The following is a 13722-nucleotide window of genomic DNA, read 5'->3' as shown; positions in this document are numbered from 1 at the left end:
TGGATGACAAGAATATATGAAAGGATCACGAACAAGCTTTAAAAATGGATCAACTAACTTTGAAAATGCATTCTCTTTTAAAGGATAAAAACGTGGGAATCCTTGGGTTTTCTCTTGCTGACTGGCAGAGTTCCAGCCTGTAAGGACCTGCTTGGGAACCCCCCATCCCACATGGTGGGGGGCTGGGACCTGGGGGCAAGGGGCAGTGGGTTGGGAGTAGGGGGTACTGGTAGGGCCAGGGGCCTGTTTTCTACTTAAACTATTTACGTGGTTGGGACTGGCCATCATTCCTGGTACAAAAAGGGTTGAGAACAACTGGATTATATAACCTCCAGTGATTCCTGGCAGGCCTACTTTTCTACGATTCCCTATACGCTCAATATTTTAAATAGTTCTGTGTATAGAGAATTTCAACTTGCTTATATTTTAAGAAGCCAAAGCTGTTCCCTTTTAATACAGTATTCCCACAGTTTTCTGTATCAGTAATTCAAATACTTTTTATTTTAAAATATTTCAGGCTTAGAAGAAGAAACAGAAAGACTCGAAGATATGGAGTTCTGGACACTAACATAGAAAACATGGAGTTGACACCCTTAGAACAAGATGACGACGATGATGATACAACGCTGTTTGATGCCAATCATCCTCGAAGGTTTGTAATAAAATTTTAACATGCTTTAGTTGCAACAGAAGCGGAGGAATGCTAATGGTCAAGCATCAAGCAACTTAATTACAAATTCAGAGGCACATTATGTAGTGCACATATTAATATTCAACTGAAGCTATTAGAATAGGTCAGTCAAATACACTTGAAGGTTGCATTTTAAGAAGTATAGTAAGTATTATGTGGTAAATATTACCCTCCTTTCAGTGCTGCAGTTTTTGGAGTGTCCATTGTTCTCGTCTTTGCATTTCCTTTCCACCTGCAGTTCCCAATAGCTTTCACTCCCTTCCCTATTTTGTCTGCTAAAATGATTGGCATTTAGTAATTAATAGTGACCCTTTCTTCTGTTTTGGAGAAGGCAGTTCGGGGTATATGGAAATTTTGTTTTTGAGTTGTTGTTTGAATTAATATGTAGACTTGGGAAAAACATGGTCATATTAACTGACATCTTCAATTCACATAGAAGCTTTCTGCCATCATGAGAGCTAAAAAGATAATTTTTCATAAGAATTTTTTGGACATTTTGAACATCTGTTTGGACTTCACAAAATTGAAACGTCTCAGTTGAAACTTGCCAGAAACTAGGCATCCCTTTTTTGTGTGCAACTTCTTTATTGAAGGAGGAGATGCTACGTGGCTGTGAAAATCTCATGACTTTTATTTGGTTGTCTTAAGCTTTGGTGCCTTTACTTATCTATATTTTATTTAGGTTTTCAGATTGAGTTCTTTCCCACTAAAGAACCATGTAATCCTGAATTTGCATAAGGCGCTTCTCAAACCTTGGTGAGATAACAAAAGTCAGAATTATAGGTACCCGTTCAAATTTAGTTTGTCAGAAATTGTAGAACAAAGTTTAATCCTATCACAGTCACGTTTAGGACACAAGGAGATTTAGCAACGCTGTTACAAAGCTAAATGTAAAACCTGTTCTCCAAAATGATAAGCAGGGATCCTGTTTTTCTCTGATTTAAAAAAAATAAAATCCCCAATTTTTGGATTAAAAGAGGTAACCCAAAATCTACTTTTTTTCTGCGATTAAAATGAAACAACACTAATATAGATGTATATAGTTTTGTTTCATTTTAATCATGGAAAAAAATGGATTTTGGATTACTTTTTTTTATTCCAAAAATTGGGAATTTTTTATCAGAGAAAACCAGGATCTCTGGTGATAAGGTAAATTTAAGCACTGTGTTTGAGCTAATTGCCAGTAGTGACAGACTTTTTAAAGAGAATAAAACATTTTTTTTCCTGAAACTCTCCCAAAAGAGAGCATATATTCAAATCAGTGTATACCAAGCAAATTAAAAGTGTTTGATGTGAAAATAACCAGTTTCCATTCTAATATCTTATTATCTGCCTCCTTTTGACTTATGGTTTTATCTTAGAAGTATTTGAAGCTTGTCCATAAGAACTGTTGCTGACTGATATCTTAAAGCATTTTAAGAGATGTCCTGAGACCTAAAACAAACATGCAACATCTTAAAAGTTATTTTGGAAAACCAAGGCTTCTGCATCCTTAAGTCTGTCTGCATGCTTTATTAGTTACCAGACTAAATACTGTTTTTCAGGTGTGACTTCTTATAGCAGACAAGGTTCTTTGGGTGAATCTGATATCTTTTATCAGACCAACTTAAATAGTTGGAAAACAATTATTAAGCAAGCTTTTGGGTTCCAAAACCCTTCATCAGGCTAAGGAAGTTTCAGCAGTTGGTGTGTGCTCTTCCTGGATGGAATGAAAAGTAAAGAAGCCAGAGGCTGGTCTGGTATGCATACAAGACAGGTAGTCAGTGAAAATGTGGATTGTTATATTCTTATAGCATTCATTTCATGTGGAGTGTCATGTGCTATTTATAGTGAAAATGCTCTGAATACTTGGGTAGTTGCAGGTGCCTTAGCTGTTGACTTCCCTTATCCGTTTGTATTTAGTTTGTCAAATCCAATGGAAAATACTGAATTGTAATATAAAAATTGACATGCAAACAGTGCTGAACATGCTTATAATCATTAAAATAAGGTGAAGTAATAATATTCTCAAAGCAGGCCTTACTTGTCACATTGACATATTCCTATATTTCTATTATTGCTGTTTTTACTGTTTGCAGCCTCTGTAGTCAGGACATAAAAGTAGCTAAGTCTTTCCCCTCCCTGCGTGTCCTGCCCCCCCCCCCCCCCCCCCCCCCCCGGCGCTTTAAAGACACAACTGTTATGACAGTATAGGATCCATTTCTACACTGGTTTTTGGTTTGTTTGTTCTAGCTTTTAGGTTAGTAGGTGAATACTGTGTTAAGAACTCTACTTAGGTTTAGAAAACTCGTTAGAGCAGCACTGTTCTTACCAGGCAAGGATGTAAACACTGCTAAATAAAGAAGTTGTTACAGTATATTTTGTACTCTTGCCTCTGCCCTCCCCTGGGGTTCATTCCTGTTTCTGTACTAGACACGCAGAAGGAAAGGTTACAAGGGTTATAATTTAATTAGGCCACAACCTTATTCATTTAACTTGTCTTGGAACTACCAACAGTAACTCATTCCATGCAGGTCAGAATTCTTCTTGAATTGTTTTGCTCCCCTCTGGGAAGAGCTGGGGTCTGATGGTCAATTTCCTTCTTCCTGGGACCACAGTGTCCTCCATCATACTTTATTAAGAGGCATATTTCTTCAGTGCAGAAGCTCCAGTTCCATTTCTTATCTACTTTAGGAGATGCCTTCTCTGAGTCCTCTTTTAATTAGGGTTCACTAAGGACCTCAGCCTCTTCCCTGCATGTAACAAGTACCTGGACTCCATATCTGTTACCAGCTATATTCATACAGCTTGATTAGAATTCCTTACTAACAAGATTATTGACTTGTGGGTCAAGTGACCTGACCTTCATGGATTTAATCGTTCTCTCTCAGCTATGGAAAAGTCTCTGCTAAGAGAAAACAGCTCTGGCCATGGTTTGTTCTGAGTCTTCCTACCGACTCTAACTTTAACTTTGTAGTCTTTGCTGGCCACCCAGTCTCACGAAGAGAGGTCCTGCATCTGCTTGTGATTATGGCGGTCTCCTTTGATGCTGCATCCTAGTGGCTCATGGTAGAGAGATGTAACGTATCTACCTTTCCCCATACATACATACAGCTAGGCCCATTAATTCAGGTGGTGCTTTTCAAAATCCCAAGTCCTAGATGGGACTTTTTTTTTTCCAATCCAAAGAATTTCCTGCTTGAGGTTGTAATGGTCCAAGAATGTATTCATTATAGTGATAAAATTATTGGCTTTTAAACTTTGTCATCTGAAAAGTAATGGTTCCAACATATTCATATTAAGTCTCTCTGCCTGTCTCTCTTTTTCCTAGTTGAGGTATCTTTTGCGTCAGGATTTTTTTTTTTTTTTTTTTTTTTTTTTTTTGCTTTAACAGTATTTCCCTGACTTCTATTACATGGAAGTAGTCTGCATTTGGTGTTTGTACATATAACGATAATAACTAAACAGTTTATGGCAGATTGTAATTAAAAGTGATAGATCCTGAGAAGTAATCAAGCACATGAGAACAGATGAGCAGGCTGCAGCGTATTCCAGTACTTTTAGTGGCTGGCCTGATACTAGTATATTTTACCATAGAAGGAGCAGTGGAAAAAGTGAAATAGATCAACTGATATGTTAAAATATAATATTTATTGTAAGAGATACAGGCCAGAAATGATGGGGTGCCCTTTGTCTGTTCTGATTGTATTCCTTAAATACCGTATTAAAAAATGTCACCATTCAATGGTGGACTATAGTATGGATCTGTTTCCAGTTTATTTTTTAGCTCTTCCATAGCATGGGTTAATTATATTTAAGCTATCTAAACTGTTTTTAAAAATGATGGAAAGCAGGGTAGATTTGCATCATTTATAGACTAACTAAATCAGAGATGTATAGCATGAGCTTTTATAAGGAGAGGGCTGGCTTCATCAGATGCTGTGAAGGGGGACTACATGAAGCAGAGCTGCTAAATAGAAAGCAGTGATTAGAATACAAAGGGTAGGAAGTGGGGAGGGAAAAGGAGGGGATGCTGCTGAGAGAGGCAGAGTGGACAGGAGAGAGAAAAAGAAAGCAGTTAGCCTACTGGGGACTTCAAAAATTAATCCAGGTAATGGGATGAGAATCATACTCTTAGTTGCCATTTAAAAAAAATCAGTTTGGTTATCCTTGCTGAGAGAACCAAATTCACTGCTGTCCTATCCTGTACTTAAATCCAGTGGTTATTAGCTCATTAAGATTGTATTTTTATTTTGTATCTGGAAAAAGTACTACTTTGCTATATGTCCACCAAGTTTGTATTTGGAAGAAAAAAGAACAAGTATTCTGAGCTGCCCATTTATCACCTACTGGATTCACAGTATCCAGCATGCTACTGGGTATAATTGTATCCAAAAATATATGACATTTCTTGTTTGGATTCTGTTTCATAGGGAGGATACTATGTCATACTTTGCAAAATTCAGTATCAGTATTAAACAGAATCCATACTATGTTAAGCATATCTTATGCTAGCCAGACATTTGCAGTCTAACAGTGAGGAGATGGCTTAATGATTTTAGAACTCTGTGCTGTAAGTTTTTCCAGTGTCATGGCATGTGTATTGCTTCTGTTTCCTTTAAAAGAACAAAATACAGACATGGCTGGTTAGGGGAGGGAGATATGCATTTTGCTGTTTTAGTTGTGTACAATATTGTTTGTTCCAGCTTCTTTCCTCTTAGTCTATTAAACCTTCTAGAAATTAACATACAACATATGCATTTAGTGTTCCACCCCAATTTCTGCTTCAGTTAGTTACTCTTTCAACTTTTGTATTCTGTAGCTAAATCCTACATTTAACATTATCTCTGCCCAGTTTGGAGAGTTATTAGTGTCATTTCAAAGTCTCTATAATTACTGCTTACACTGATTTTTTTTTTAATTTTTTTTCTTTTCTTTCTTTTAATATTGCTGCTTCACACAAGTTCAGTTGTAGAAGACCTAACTTTATTGTTGAAGTTTCTCCAAGTAGCCTGTGTTTAGAGATCAACTTGTTCAGTGGTAACACTGAGCTTTTGTTTTCTAAACCAATTAATTTGTTTGAAGAAATTATTCCACTGCATTATACTTAGTTTGTATGTACTCCAAATGTAATTAGCATAGTATTGCTGTTTTGCCTTTCTAGACCGAGACATAACATTGTTTGCTTCCTATCATTTGGTGATCTACAGCGAAGTATCTTTAACAGAAGTTGTTAATTTGCAGCAAATCCTCTTAGTATCTAAGCCATGAAGCCTTCCATGAGATATATAAGTATGCAAAGCAGATTGCAGTACAGGGGTATAGCAAAGCAGCCCAGTTCCCATGGCAGTGGGATACATAGGCTACGTACAAACAGTCAAAAAGCCTGAGGCTGAATTGATTCAGTCTTTGCAGGTTAGTCTAAGCTGCAGAGATTAAACTGAGAAACAATTGGATATGCATTTACTTATGATTCAGGAAATGCAGCCACATGCCTGCCGTGGCTCAGGCCAGAAGCTGGGGGGCCAGGTAGCCAGCATGAGCTGTGTGTTCACTTCCTCTTCCTGCTGCCCCTAAGGTCCCTGGGATTTGCAGGCCAGAATCACATCAGCAGGACTCTGCAGGGTTGCTCATCACTTTCTCTTTCTGCTTCCCAGGTGCCTCTCAGATTTGTAGTCCACAGGTACAGCCAACAGTAAGTTTATCAGCAGGGCAGCTCTGTACTCCTGGGAAGGTGGGTTTGACCCCCCCACCCTGGCCCCAGACCCCAGCCGGGGTTTTACTGGGTGGGGGGAGGGTACATGCCTCTTCCTTCCCCCCCCCCCCCCCCCCCCCCACAACCCTTCTTTGCTGGAACAGACAGCCAGGCCAGCCCAGGGCTGGAAAGCACGCTGGGGGACTGTGATTTAACTTGAAACAGGAAGGGATCTGGGACAGAAGTTTCATAAACCAGTTTGGCCCAAATCAGTCTGATAATTCATTCAACCAGGATTATTTTAAACCAGTTTCAGCCATTTTGAACCTGGTTTATGTGCACTGAACTTCTGTTACCGGTTTAAACCAGTTTCTGATCACCTAAACCAGTTTGGGTAACTTCTGTCCCTAGCCATTGAGTGGCGACTTCCAGCTGCTGCTGTGCCACTAGTGTGATGTGTGGCTGCAGTGGCTGCTGATATTTTTCTGCCCCTTCTTGCCACCATCTCCCACCTCATGGTAGCTGCCCCAGTGGCCCCACACTAGTTATAGTGTTGCAGTAGCCTCACAAGAACAGCATCTTTCTTTCTTGTTATTGACAGCAAATGAGGCAATGGAAGGGAGAACACAGCCTCTTGACAGAAGTCCAGTTTAAGCTTAGATCTGCCTTCACTTTTTATTTTTCCACTTTCAAGAAGACAAATGTGATGCAAGTGGGTGTGTGGGCCTCCTAAACAGCCTGACAGCTAAAAATCCTGTGTAGTGCGAAACCAAAAGGGACAAACTTGACAACTTGTTAAATCTGAATAGGATTGTACCAAAGACCTAGTCAGTTTCCATTAGCTTTCAATACTGGGAGACATGTTTGTTCTCTTTTCAAAAATGTACCTTTGGAACTTAATCAGTGCCATGGCTAGAGCCTGGAGATCCCTTAAGCAGCAAAAAAAACCCCATCCTCTTGGGTACTGCCCTCCATATAGACTGTGACAGTTGTTTCATAATTTTTATCTTTGCATTCTAGTTTGTGCTTCATTACTTACTGGTTTAGGTGGTGCTGTTGCTGAAATCCATGCACTTGTGCTTAATTAAGAAACTTGCAGCATGCTGTCATTTATTTAAATCAACAAAGATCTGCATGTGGAACTGACTTGCCCTCAGCTCCCAGCATCCTACCAAAGAGGCCTTTAGCAAATCTACATTATTATACAGTCATCTCATAGGAAGAAAAACTGCTTGGATTTTCAAATAAGCAGCCTTTGTTTTGGATTTACCTACTTTAGGGAATAATCACTTAGCTTAACCATTCCAGACAGAAAAGCCTGAATTAAATTATTAATATTGGCCATTTCAAAAATGAGTTTTGTAGTCTTTAGAATGACAGATGTTACAAGCAATGTGGGCAAAGTTACCAGTGTTGCATTTACATATTTATACAGCTATACACTCTGGTATCCATTAATGTAAGTAAGTGGGGAATTGCATCTTGCTGCAGGAAGATGCTTCTGCTGCAAAAGATTCTGAGGTTGTTTTTTTTTAAGCTGAGATAGACCATGGTGTTTATGTGCACCAGGCTTGTTCTGAACCTGAAAGAGAATGTCCTGCTTTGATAATATTTGATGTGAAAAATGGCCTTCTCAAACCAGTAGTAGTGCTTATAAGGATTTTTTTTATAAAATATGACTTCTCCATGGCACAACAGTGATTATAATGCAATATACCAGACTAGCGATACTACAGAAAATGACAATATCAGTTGCTAAATGTGTGTAATTCAGAAGTCAGCTGAGCAGGGTGCTTATAGATGCACTGGTGATAGCACAATATCCAAACCTGGATTTGAAAAAAAAAAAAAAAAAGCCGCCTCAAACTCTCATAATTTTCTTGTTGCTAGCACTGCCCCACAATATTCCAAATTAAATCTACTTTCTGTCCATTTTCTCTATCTTCAGCTTTATTTTATATGCTTATTCTTGTGCAGTTGAAGGAGCCTGACAAATCCCAGTACTTGCTGTCTAATGTTCCCTTGGTGCTGTTGTTGAGTTCATACATCATTTTTTTAAAAATCCATTTTGGTAATAAGAGAAAGCAGCTTAAGCTAGGTCTATACGGCTGTTACTGCTGTAAGTAGCGTGTGGGATAGATTTGCCTGAATTAACCTTGTTACCAATGCTAGAGATAGGCTTAATATAACCTTGATAAAGGAGAGACCTCAGTATGGCCTGCAAAACTGCCCTGAGAAGCAGGATTAATGCTCAAGTGACTAACTTGTGCTGAGCTTCGCACTGCTGTTACACTACCTGAGCTCCCCTGTTTGTAGCTACGTTGATACGACTACATTACAGCACCATTTAAGATATTATGTTGCCTGCCTCAGACATCATTACTTGCTTCAGCTACCCAATCTGCAGTGGGGAGCCGAGTCCTACTTAAGAAAGCTGTGTACATATGCCCTTAATTTCTGTCCTGCAGGGCTGCTAATTTAGTTAAACCTCACATGTTGAGCAGTAACAGTGTACAATATTTTATTGGCTATTGAATCCGTTAAGGTCTCCAAAGAATAAATTTGGGACAGTAACTATGACTTCACTTTGCAAATTCTAGAACAATAGTTTTCAACCCTTTTTCATTTGCAGATCTCTAAAAAAAAATTTTGAATGGCAGTGTGGACCCCAAGACATAGTCTGCAAATCTCCAGGGGTCAGTGGACCATGTGTTGAAAACCACTGTTCTAGAGCACTGATTTTTAACTGGGGTACAGTGATACCCCTAGGTACTGCAAGATCTTAATATGTGATATTAATACCATTAGGCATGTAAGCACTTGCATATGATTTACAAGATAAATGCAGAGATTTCAAATAAGAATCCATAATGCTATAAATGTAAGGTACTCCACCTTGGGCAGGGGCGGGGAACCTGCAGCATACTTATAGGCTCTGCAGTCCTATGCTTGCTAGCACCACTGCTGAAAGAGACTTGGGAGTCGGGGTTGACCACAAGATGAACATGAGCCACCAATATGATGTTGCAACTGGTAAAGCAAACAAAACTCTGGTTTGCATCTATAGATGCTTCTGAAGTAAACCTCAGGATGTCATCTTCCTGCTGTACTGGGCCTTGCTGAGGCCACAGCTAGAGTACTGCATCCAATTCTGGGCTCCGCAATCGAGAAGGATGTTGAGAAGCTTGAGAGAGTCTAGAGGCAAGCCACGCACATGATCAGAGGGCAAAAGAATAGGCTCTATGAAGAGAGGATGAGAGCCATGGGACTTTTCAGTCTGGAAAAGTGCAGGCTCAGGGGGGACCTGGTGGCTGCTTATAAGTGCATAAGGGGTATGCATCGGTTTGGGAGAATGTCTGTTCACCAGAGCACCCCCAAGGAAAAACAAGGACCAACAGTCATAAACTCCTACCAGACTGTTTTAGGCAGAACATAAGAAAAAAAATTCTTTACTGGCTGAGTCCCCAAGACCTGGAATAGACTGCCTCTAGAAGTGGTGCAGACACCTACTCTGGACTCATTCAAGAAATACTTGGATGCTTATCTTGCTGGGATCCTTTGCCCATAGCTGACTCCCTGCCCCTGGGGCAGGGGGTTGGATTTGGTAATCTTCAAGGTCCTTTCCAACCCTAACGTCTATGAAATCTATGAAATGACAAAAACATTCTCATATGTTGCGATCTTCCCAAATTCTTTGCAATAGAAGAATTGCTCTCGTACTTTTTCCATAGTCAAAAGATGAATGAAAGCTAAGAGGTGGTGTTTTCTGAGGGATGTTTCAAGTCTAATGAGGTTGAAAACCACTGTTCTACATTGTCATTAACTGAGAAAAATCAGTTGTACTACATGGAAATAAGAAGTTATATCTCCAAAAGAAAAGAGCCTACTAACACGTGCAGTTGATAAACATTTAAAATGAAAGTATTTGCAGAAAATCAACCTTGTTTTTTGCATGATGATGTGTAGAAGGAAATTTTACAAAAACTAAGTTCATTAGTGTTGTAAGCTGTTACCTTGGAATGTGAAAACCACTACAAAGACTTATTGCTTCCAGTCAGTAAGAAAAAAGGAATATACAAAGTCTTTGATTTGTATTCATTCAGTATATTCTCTCATACAACATAATTTAACCTAATAGAGAACTGCTCAAACTTTGCAATATATCCTGAAAGGCCCCTGTGCTGTTTTTGACTGTTTTTCTCCTCTAGCAGTGCCATAGATTTTTATTTGAGGTTTTTGTACATGGTGCAGCCAAAATAATTGGTGTTTGGCAGCATTGTTTTTGAGGGTTAGTCTGTTTTTTGAAGCCTGGGTATATAGCACTATAACAATATGCTGTCATAATTAGTGTGTTGATTCTTTTTTGAGTTGACTCTTTTATGGTGTGGGTTGTTTGTTTGCGTGTTTTGCAACTCAGCACTTAACCATTTATTTTTAAATAAATAGGTATTCAAATTTTGAATGGCTTTTAAAAGGAAAACCATAAGGAATTCAAAAGCCTTGAAGGTTGCTTTGGGGAAAGAGAAGAATCTTGCTACTCTTTTCTGTCCTACAAATTAATTCATCATTACTAGGAAATTTACTGTATAGTATAGTATATGGTAAATCAGTTTTTGTGCAACAGTTTTAATCTCACTTTTAAGGCTGACTGTCTAGCTGCAAGGGATTTAAGTATACAAAATTATCTCAAGAGTCTCAATTGAATAGCATACAGGAAACTTCTTTTAATAGCATCTATGCTAATTAAATACCAAATATTTTGGGATTAATTACCGTATTTGCCCAAATATAAGGTAAGAGCCCCCCCCCCTCCAGTCAGCATGGGGGGGGGGGGGAAGCCCCTTGTCTTAGGTTTGCATATGAATCAGAGTGGGGAGCAGGCAGCTGCTACAGCTCTGACTGTGGCCCAGAGCCCAGGTCAGGGCCCAAAATAGATCCACAGCAAACTTCTGCCCCCATCCCTCTTCATTGCGCCTCCCCCCACCCCCCGCTTCCCTGAGACTGGGGAGTTGGGAGGAAGGGGCAGAGACTGGTGAAGCTGGGGACAGGGAAAGAGGAAGAGATTGGAGGGTGGGGAAGAGGAAAGTGGGGGTGAAGGGTGTAGGTGGCAAGAGGGGGCAAGAAGGCTGAAGGGGGAAGTAGTGGGTGGGGCAGAGCACAAGGGAAGTACCTGAGCTCACCCAGCCACTGCTTTCCCTGCTCTCGCAGGGATTCAAGACAATCCTCCAGTACTTAGATTCTGTACCTGGAAAATTCTAACAATTATAGAATTTCCATATATATATAGAATCTAATTATGGGGGGTGTCTTATAGTCAAGTAACTGCCCTTTTGAAAAATGGCAATTGTTAAGAAAAGAGAAAAGAACTTTCTAGGTGATCCTTGAAAAAGGACCGGTGGTATTTAGACTGAGTGTGCATACAGGCTCTTTCATTCCAGAGGCACTGTAAAAGTTTAGAGTTTTAGCACCTATCCATCAGAAACTTACCATACTGGACAGTGGTACCCTCAAGCATGTGGACCTGCTCTGTGGGTACCTCCTGAACTAGAAGCCACAGTTCTGCTGTACTGCGTGGAGGCTTATTAACAGCAATTGAACGATGCAGTATGCAGTTTTGTCTTCTCTGTTGATAGGCTGTGCATTTCCTTGGTTATTGTAGTCACCCTTCTCTCTCAACTCTTTCAGCTTGAGTTCCTCTCTTGACCACGGATGACAAGAGCGGTACACAGTATATCAGATAAAGTCCTACCAGCACTTAGTACAATGAGAGCAGTGCCTCCCAGTCTCTGCTCCACATACCTCTACCAGTCCATTCCAACTTTGCATTTGCCATTTTTCAAGGTTGCATGCTATGAGCAGCTGAGTCTTCTGTGATCCAGTGGTATACGCAGAAATGGCTATGCTCATTCCGTAAGCGAAACACATTGTGAAGTACACCCTGTAATGTGACATTGCAACCGCATGCAAAAATCTCCATCCTTCAGAGCATTCTCCTCCATAAGGGTGAGCATCTGCTTTGTGCAGGTGCAAACATCCAGGTGAGAGCTGGCCACTAAATACATAGCCAAAGTTATCAGTTAGGGAAAGAAAATCCTTTTGCTTAGCCATTGGGCATTTTAATAATAAAAATGTGTGGAAAAGAATTGCAATTGGTGTATCTGTACCTTGTGGAAACTCAGCACAAGGGTATAAAAATACGGGAATTTAAAAATCCTTGCTTACATTTTCTTACTCAACTCTGGAATCCTTTAAGGTTTCTTTCAAGCTTTTTTTTTTTCTTGTAAGCATACACCAAGCATAGAGAAATATACTTCAAATTGTGTTATTCTCTTAGTTATATAAGGAGTTTAACAAAGAATATTTTATGTTACAAGGTAGAGGGTTTTCATCAGTGTTGGAAACTGGCTATGGTTTGGGCAAGTTCAGTTAGTCAGTGCTTAAACATAGTTCAACTTTTTTTCGGTGTCTAAAATTGTGTGGAAGTTTCACATGAAACAAGGCACTGTAAAGATTATCACCTCTGTTTCTTTCATTGCAGATAAGTGCGTGCCTTTCAGAGAGAGAATTTAATCTTAGCTACAGAAGAAGAATGTTACCTGGAAGGAATAAGAAGCCAATATATTTCCAGGGTTTGGGGGAGGGCTGGAGGGAGGAAGAGGTGATGGTGATGGGTATTTAAACTGTGTATATTATGACATCCCTCATTTGTTGCAATAAATACTGTAACAATTTGTTGTACCTTTTTGTATATATAGAATACTCTAAATTCAAAGCTTATGGAAAGTGTGTGCACTATTTGGAAACAGTTGCCTATTACCCTTTTAAAACAGGGTATTTTCTGCTTGTTTTATTCCTTATTTACCATACTGATGGTATACCCTTTTCTACAGTAATCTGGAATATGTTCATTAATTTTTTGCCAATGTAAAATTAAGTAAATCAACGTGAAATCAACACGTCAGTTCTCTAGTAGTGCTCAAATTAGGGTTTTATTTGGGATGCTTTCCTCTTCAAAAGAATATGCCAAACTACTGCCTTGTGTGATTTTTTTTTTTTTAAAGTATTTTTAACTAAATGAATGTGAGTTGTTGTATGTAAACATTATTTAAAACTGTATGGAAGTGTACAAATAAAACGTTTTACAACATTCCTACACATTTTGTATGATACTTCTTTCTATGTAGGTGTTTGCAGTAACTTTCCTGTAGTAGATTATCCCAGAGTTGAGCTTACCTTTTATCATGAGGTAAGGGTGTGCGCACACAGAGTAAAAAGGTATCCCCACCCTTATTTACCTTGCTGTGCATGTAGTCTCCTTTTGCTGCTTTGGTAAGGATAGGTGCCCCCTATTCCTATG

General features: G+C 39.3%; 1 protein-coding gene across 1 annotated transcript in view; it reads left to right on the top strand.

The window, feature by feature from the left end:
- FAM174A (family with sequence similarity 174 member A) overlaps positions 1-13518 on the top strand; it is a 29312-nt gene extending 15794 nt beyond the window's left edge. Inside the window, exons 2-3 of the mRNA XM_019483969.2 lie at positions 518-652; positions 12904-13518. Coding sequence (XP_019339514.1) covers positions 518-652; positions 12904-12907 — 139 coding nt within the window. The 3' untranslated portion in view covers positions 12908-13518. The remainder of the gene's footprint in view (positions 1-517; positions 653-12903) is intronic.
- Positions 13519-13722: the final 204 nt, after the last annotated feature.

This window comes from Alligator mississippiensis, chromosome 3, assembly GCF_030867095.1.
Source record: "Alligator mississippiensis isolate rAllMis1 chromosome 3, rAllMis1, whole genome shotgun sequence".
In the NCBI taxonomy this organism is placed as follows: Eukaryota; Metazoa; Chordata; order Crocodylia; family Alligatoridae; genus Alligator; species Alligator mississippiensis.
The sequence above is the reverse complement of the archived record's forward strand: the minus strand, read 5'-3'. Positions and strand labels throughout refer to the sequence as shown.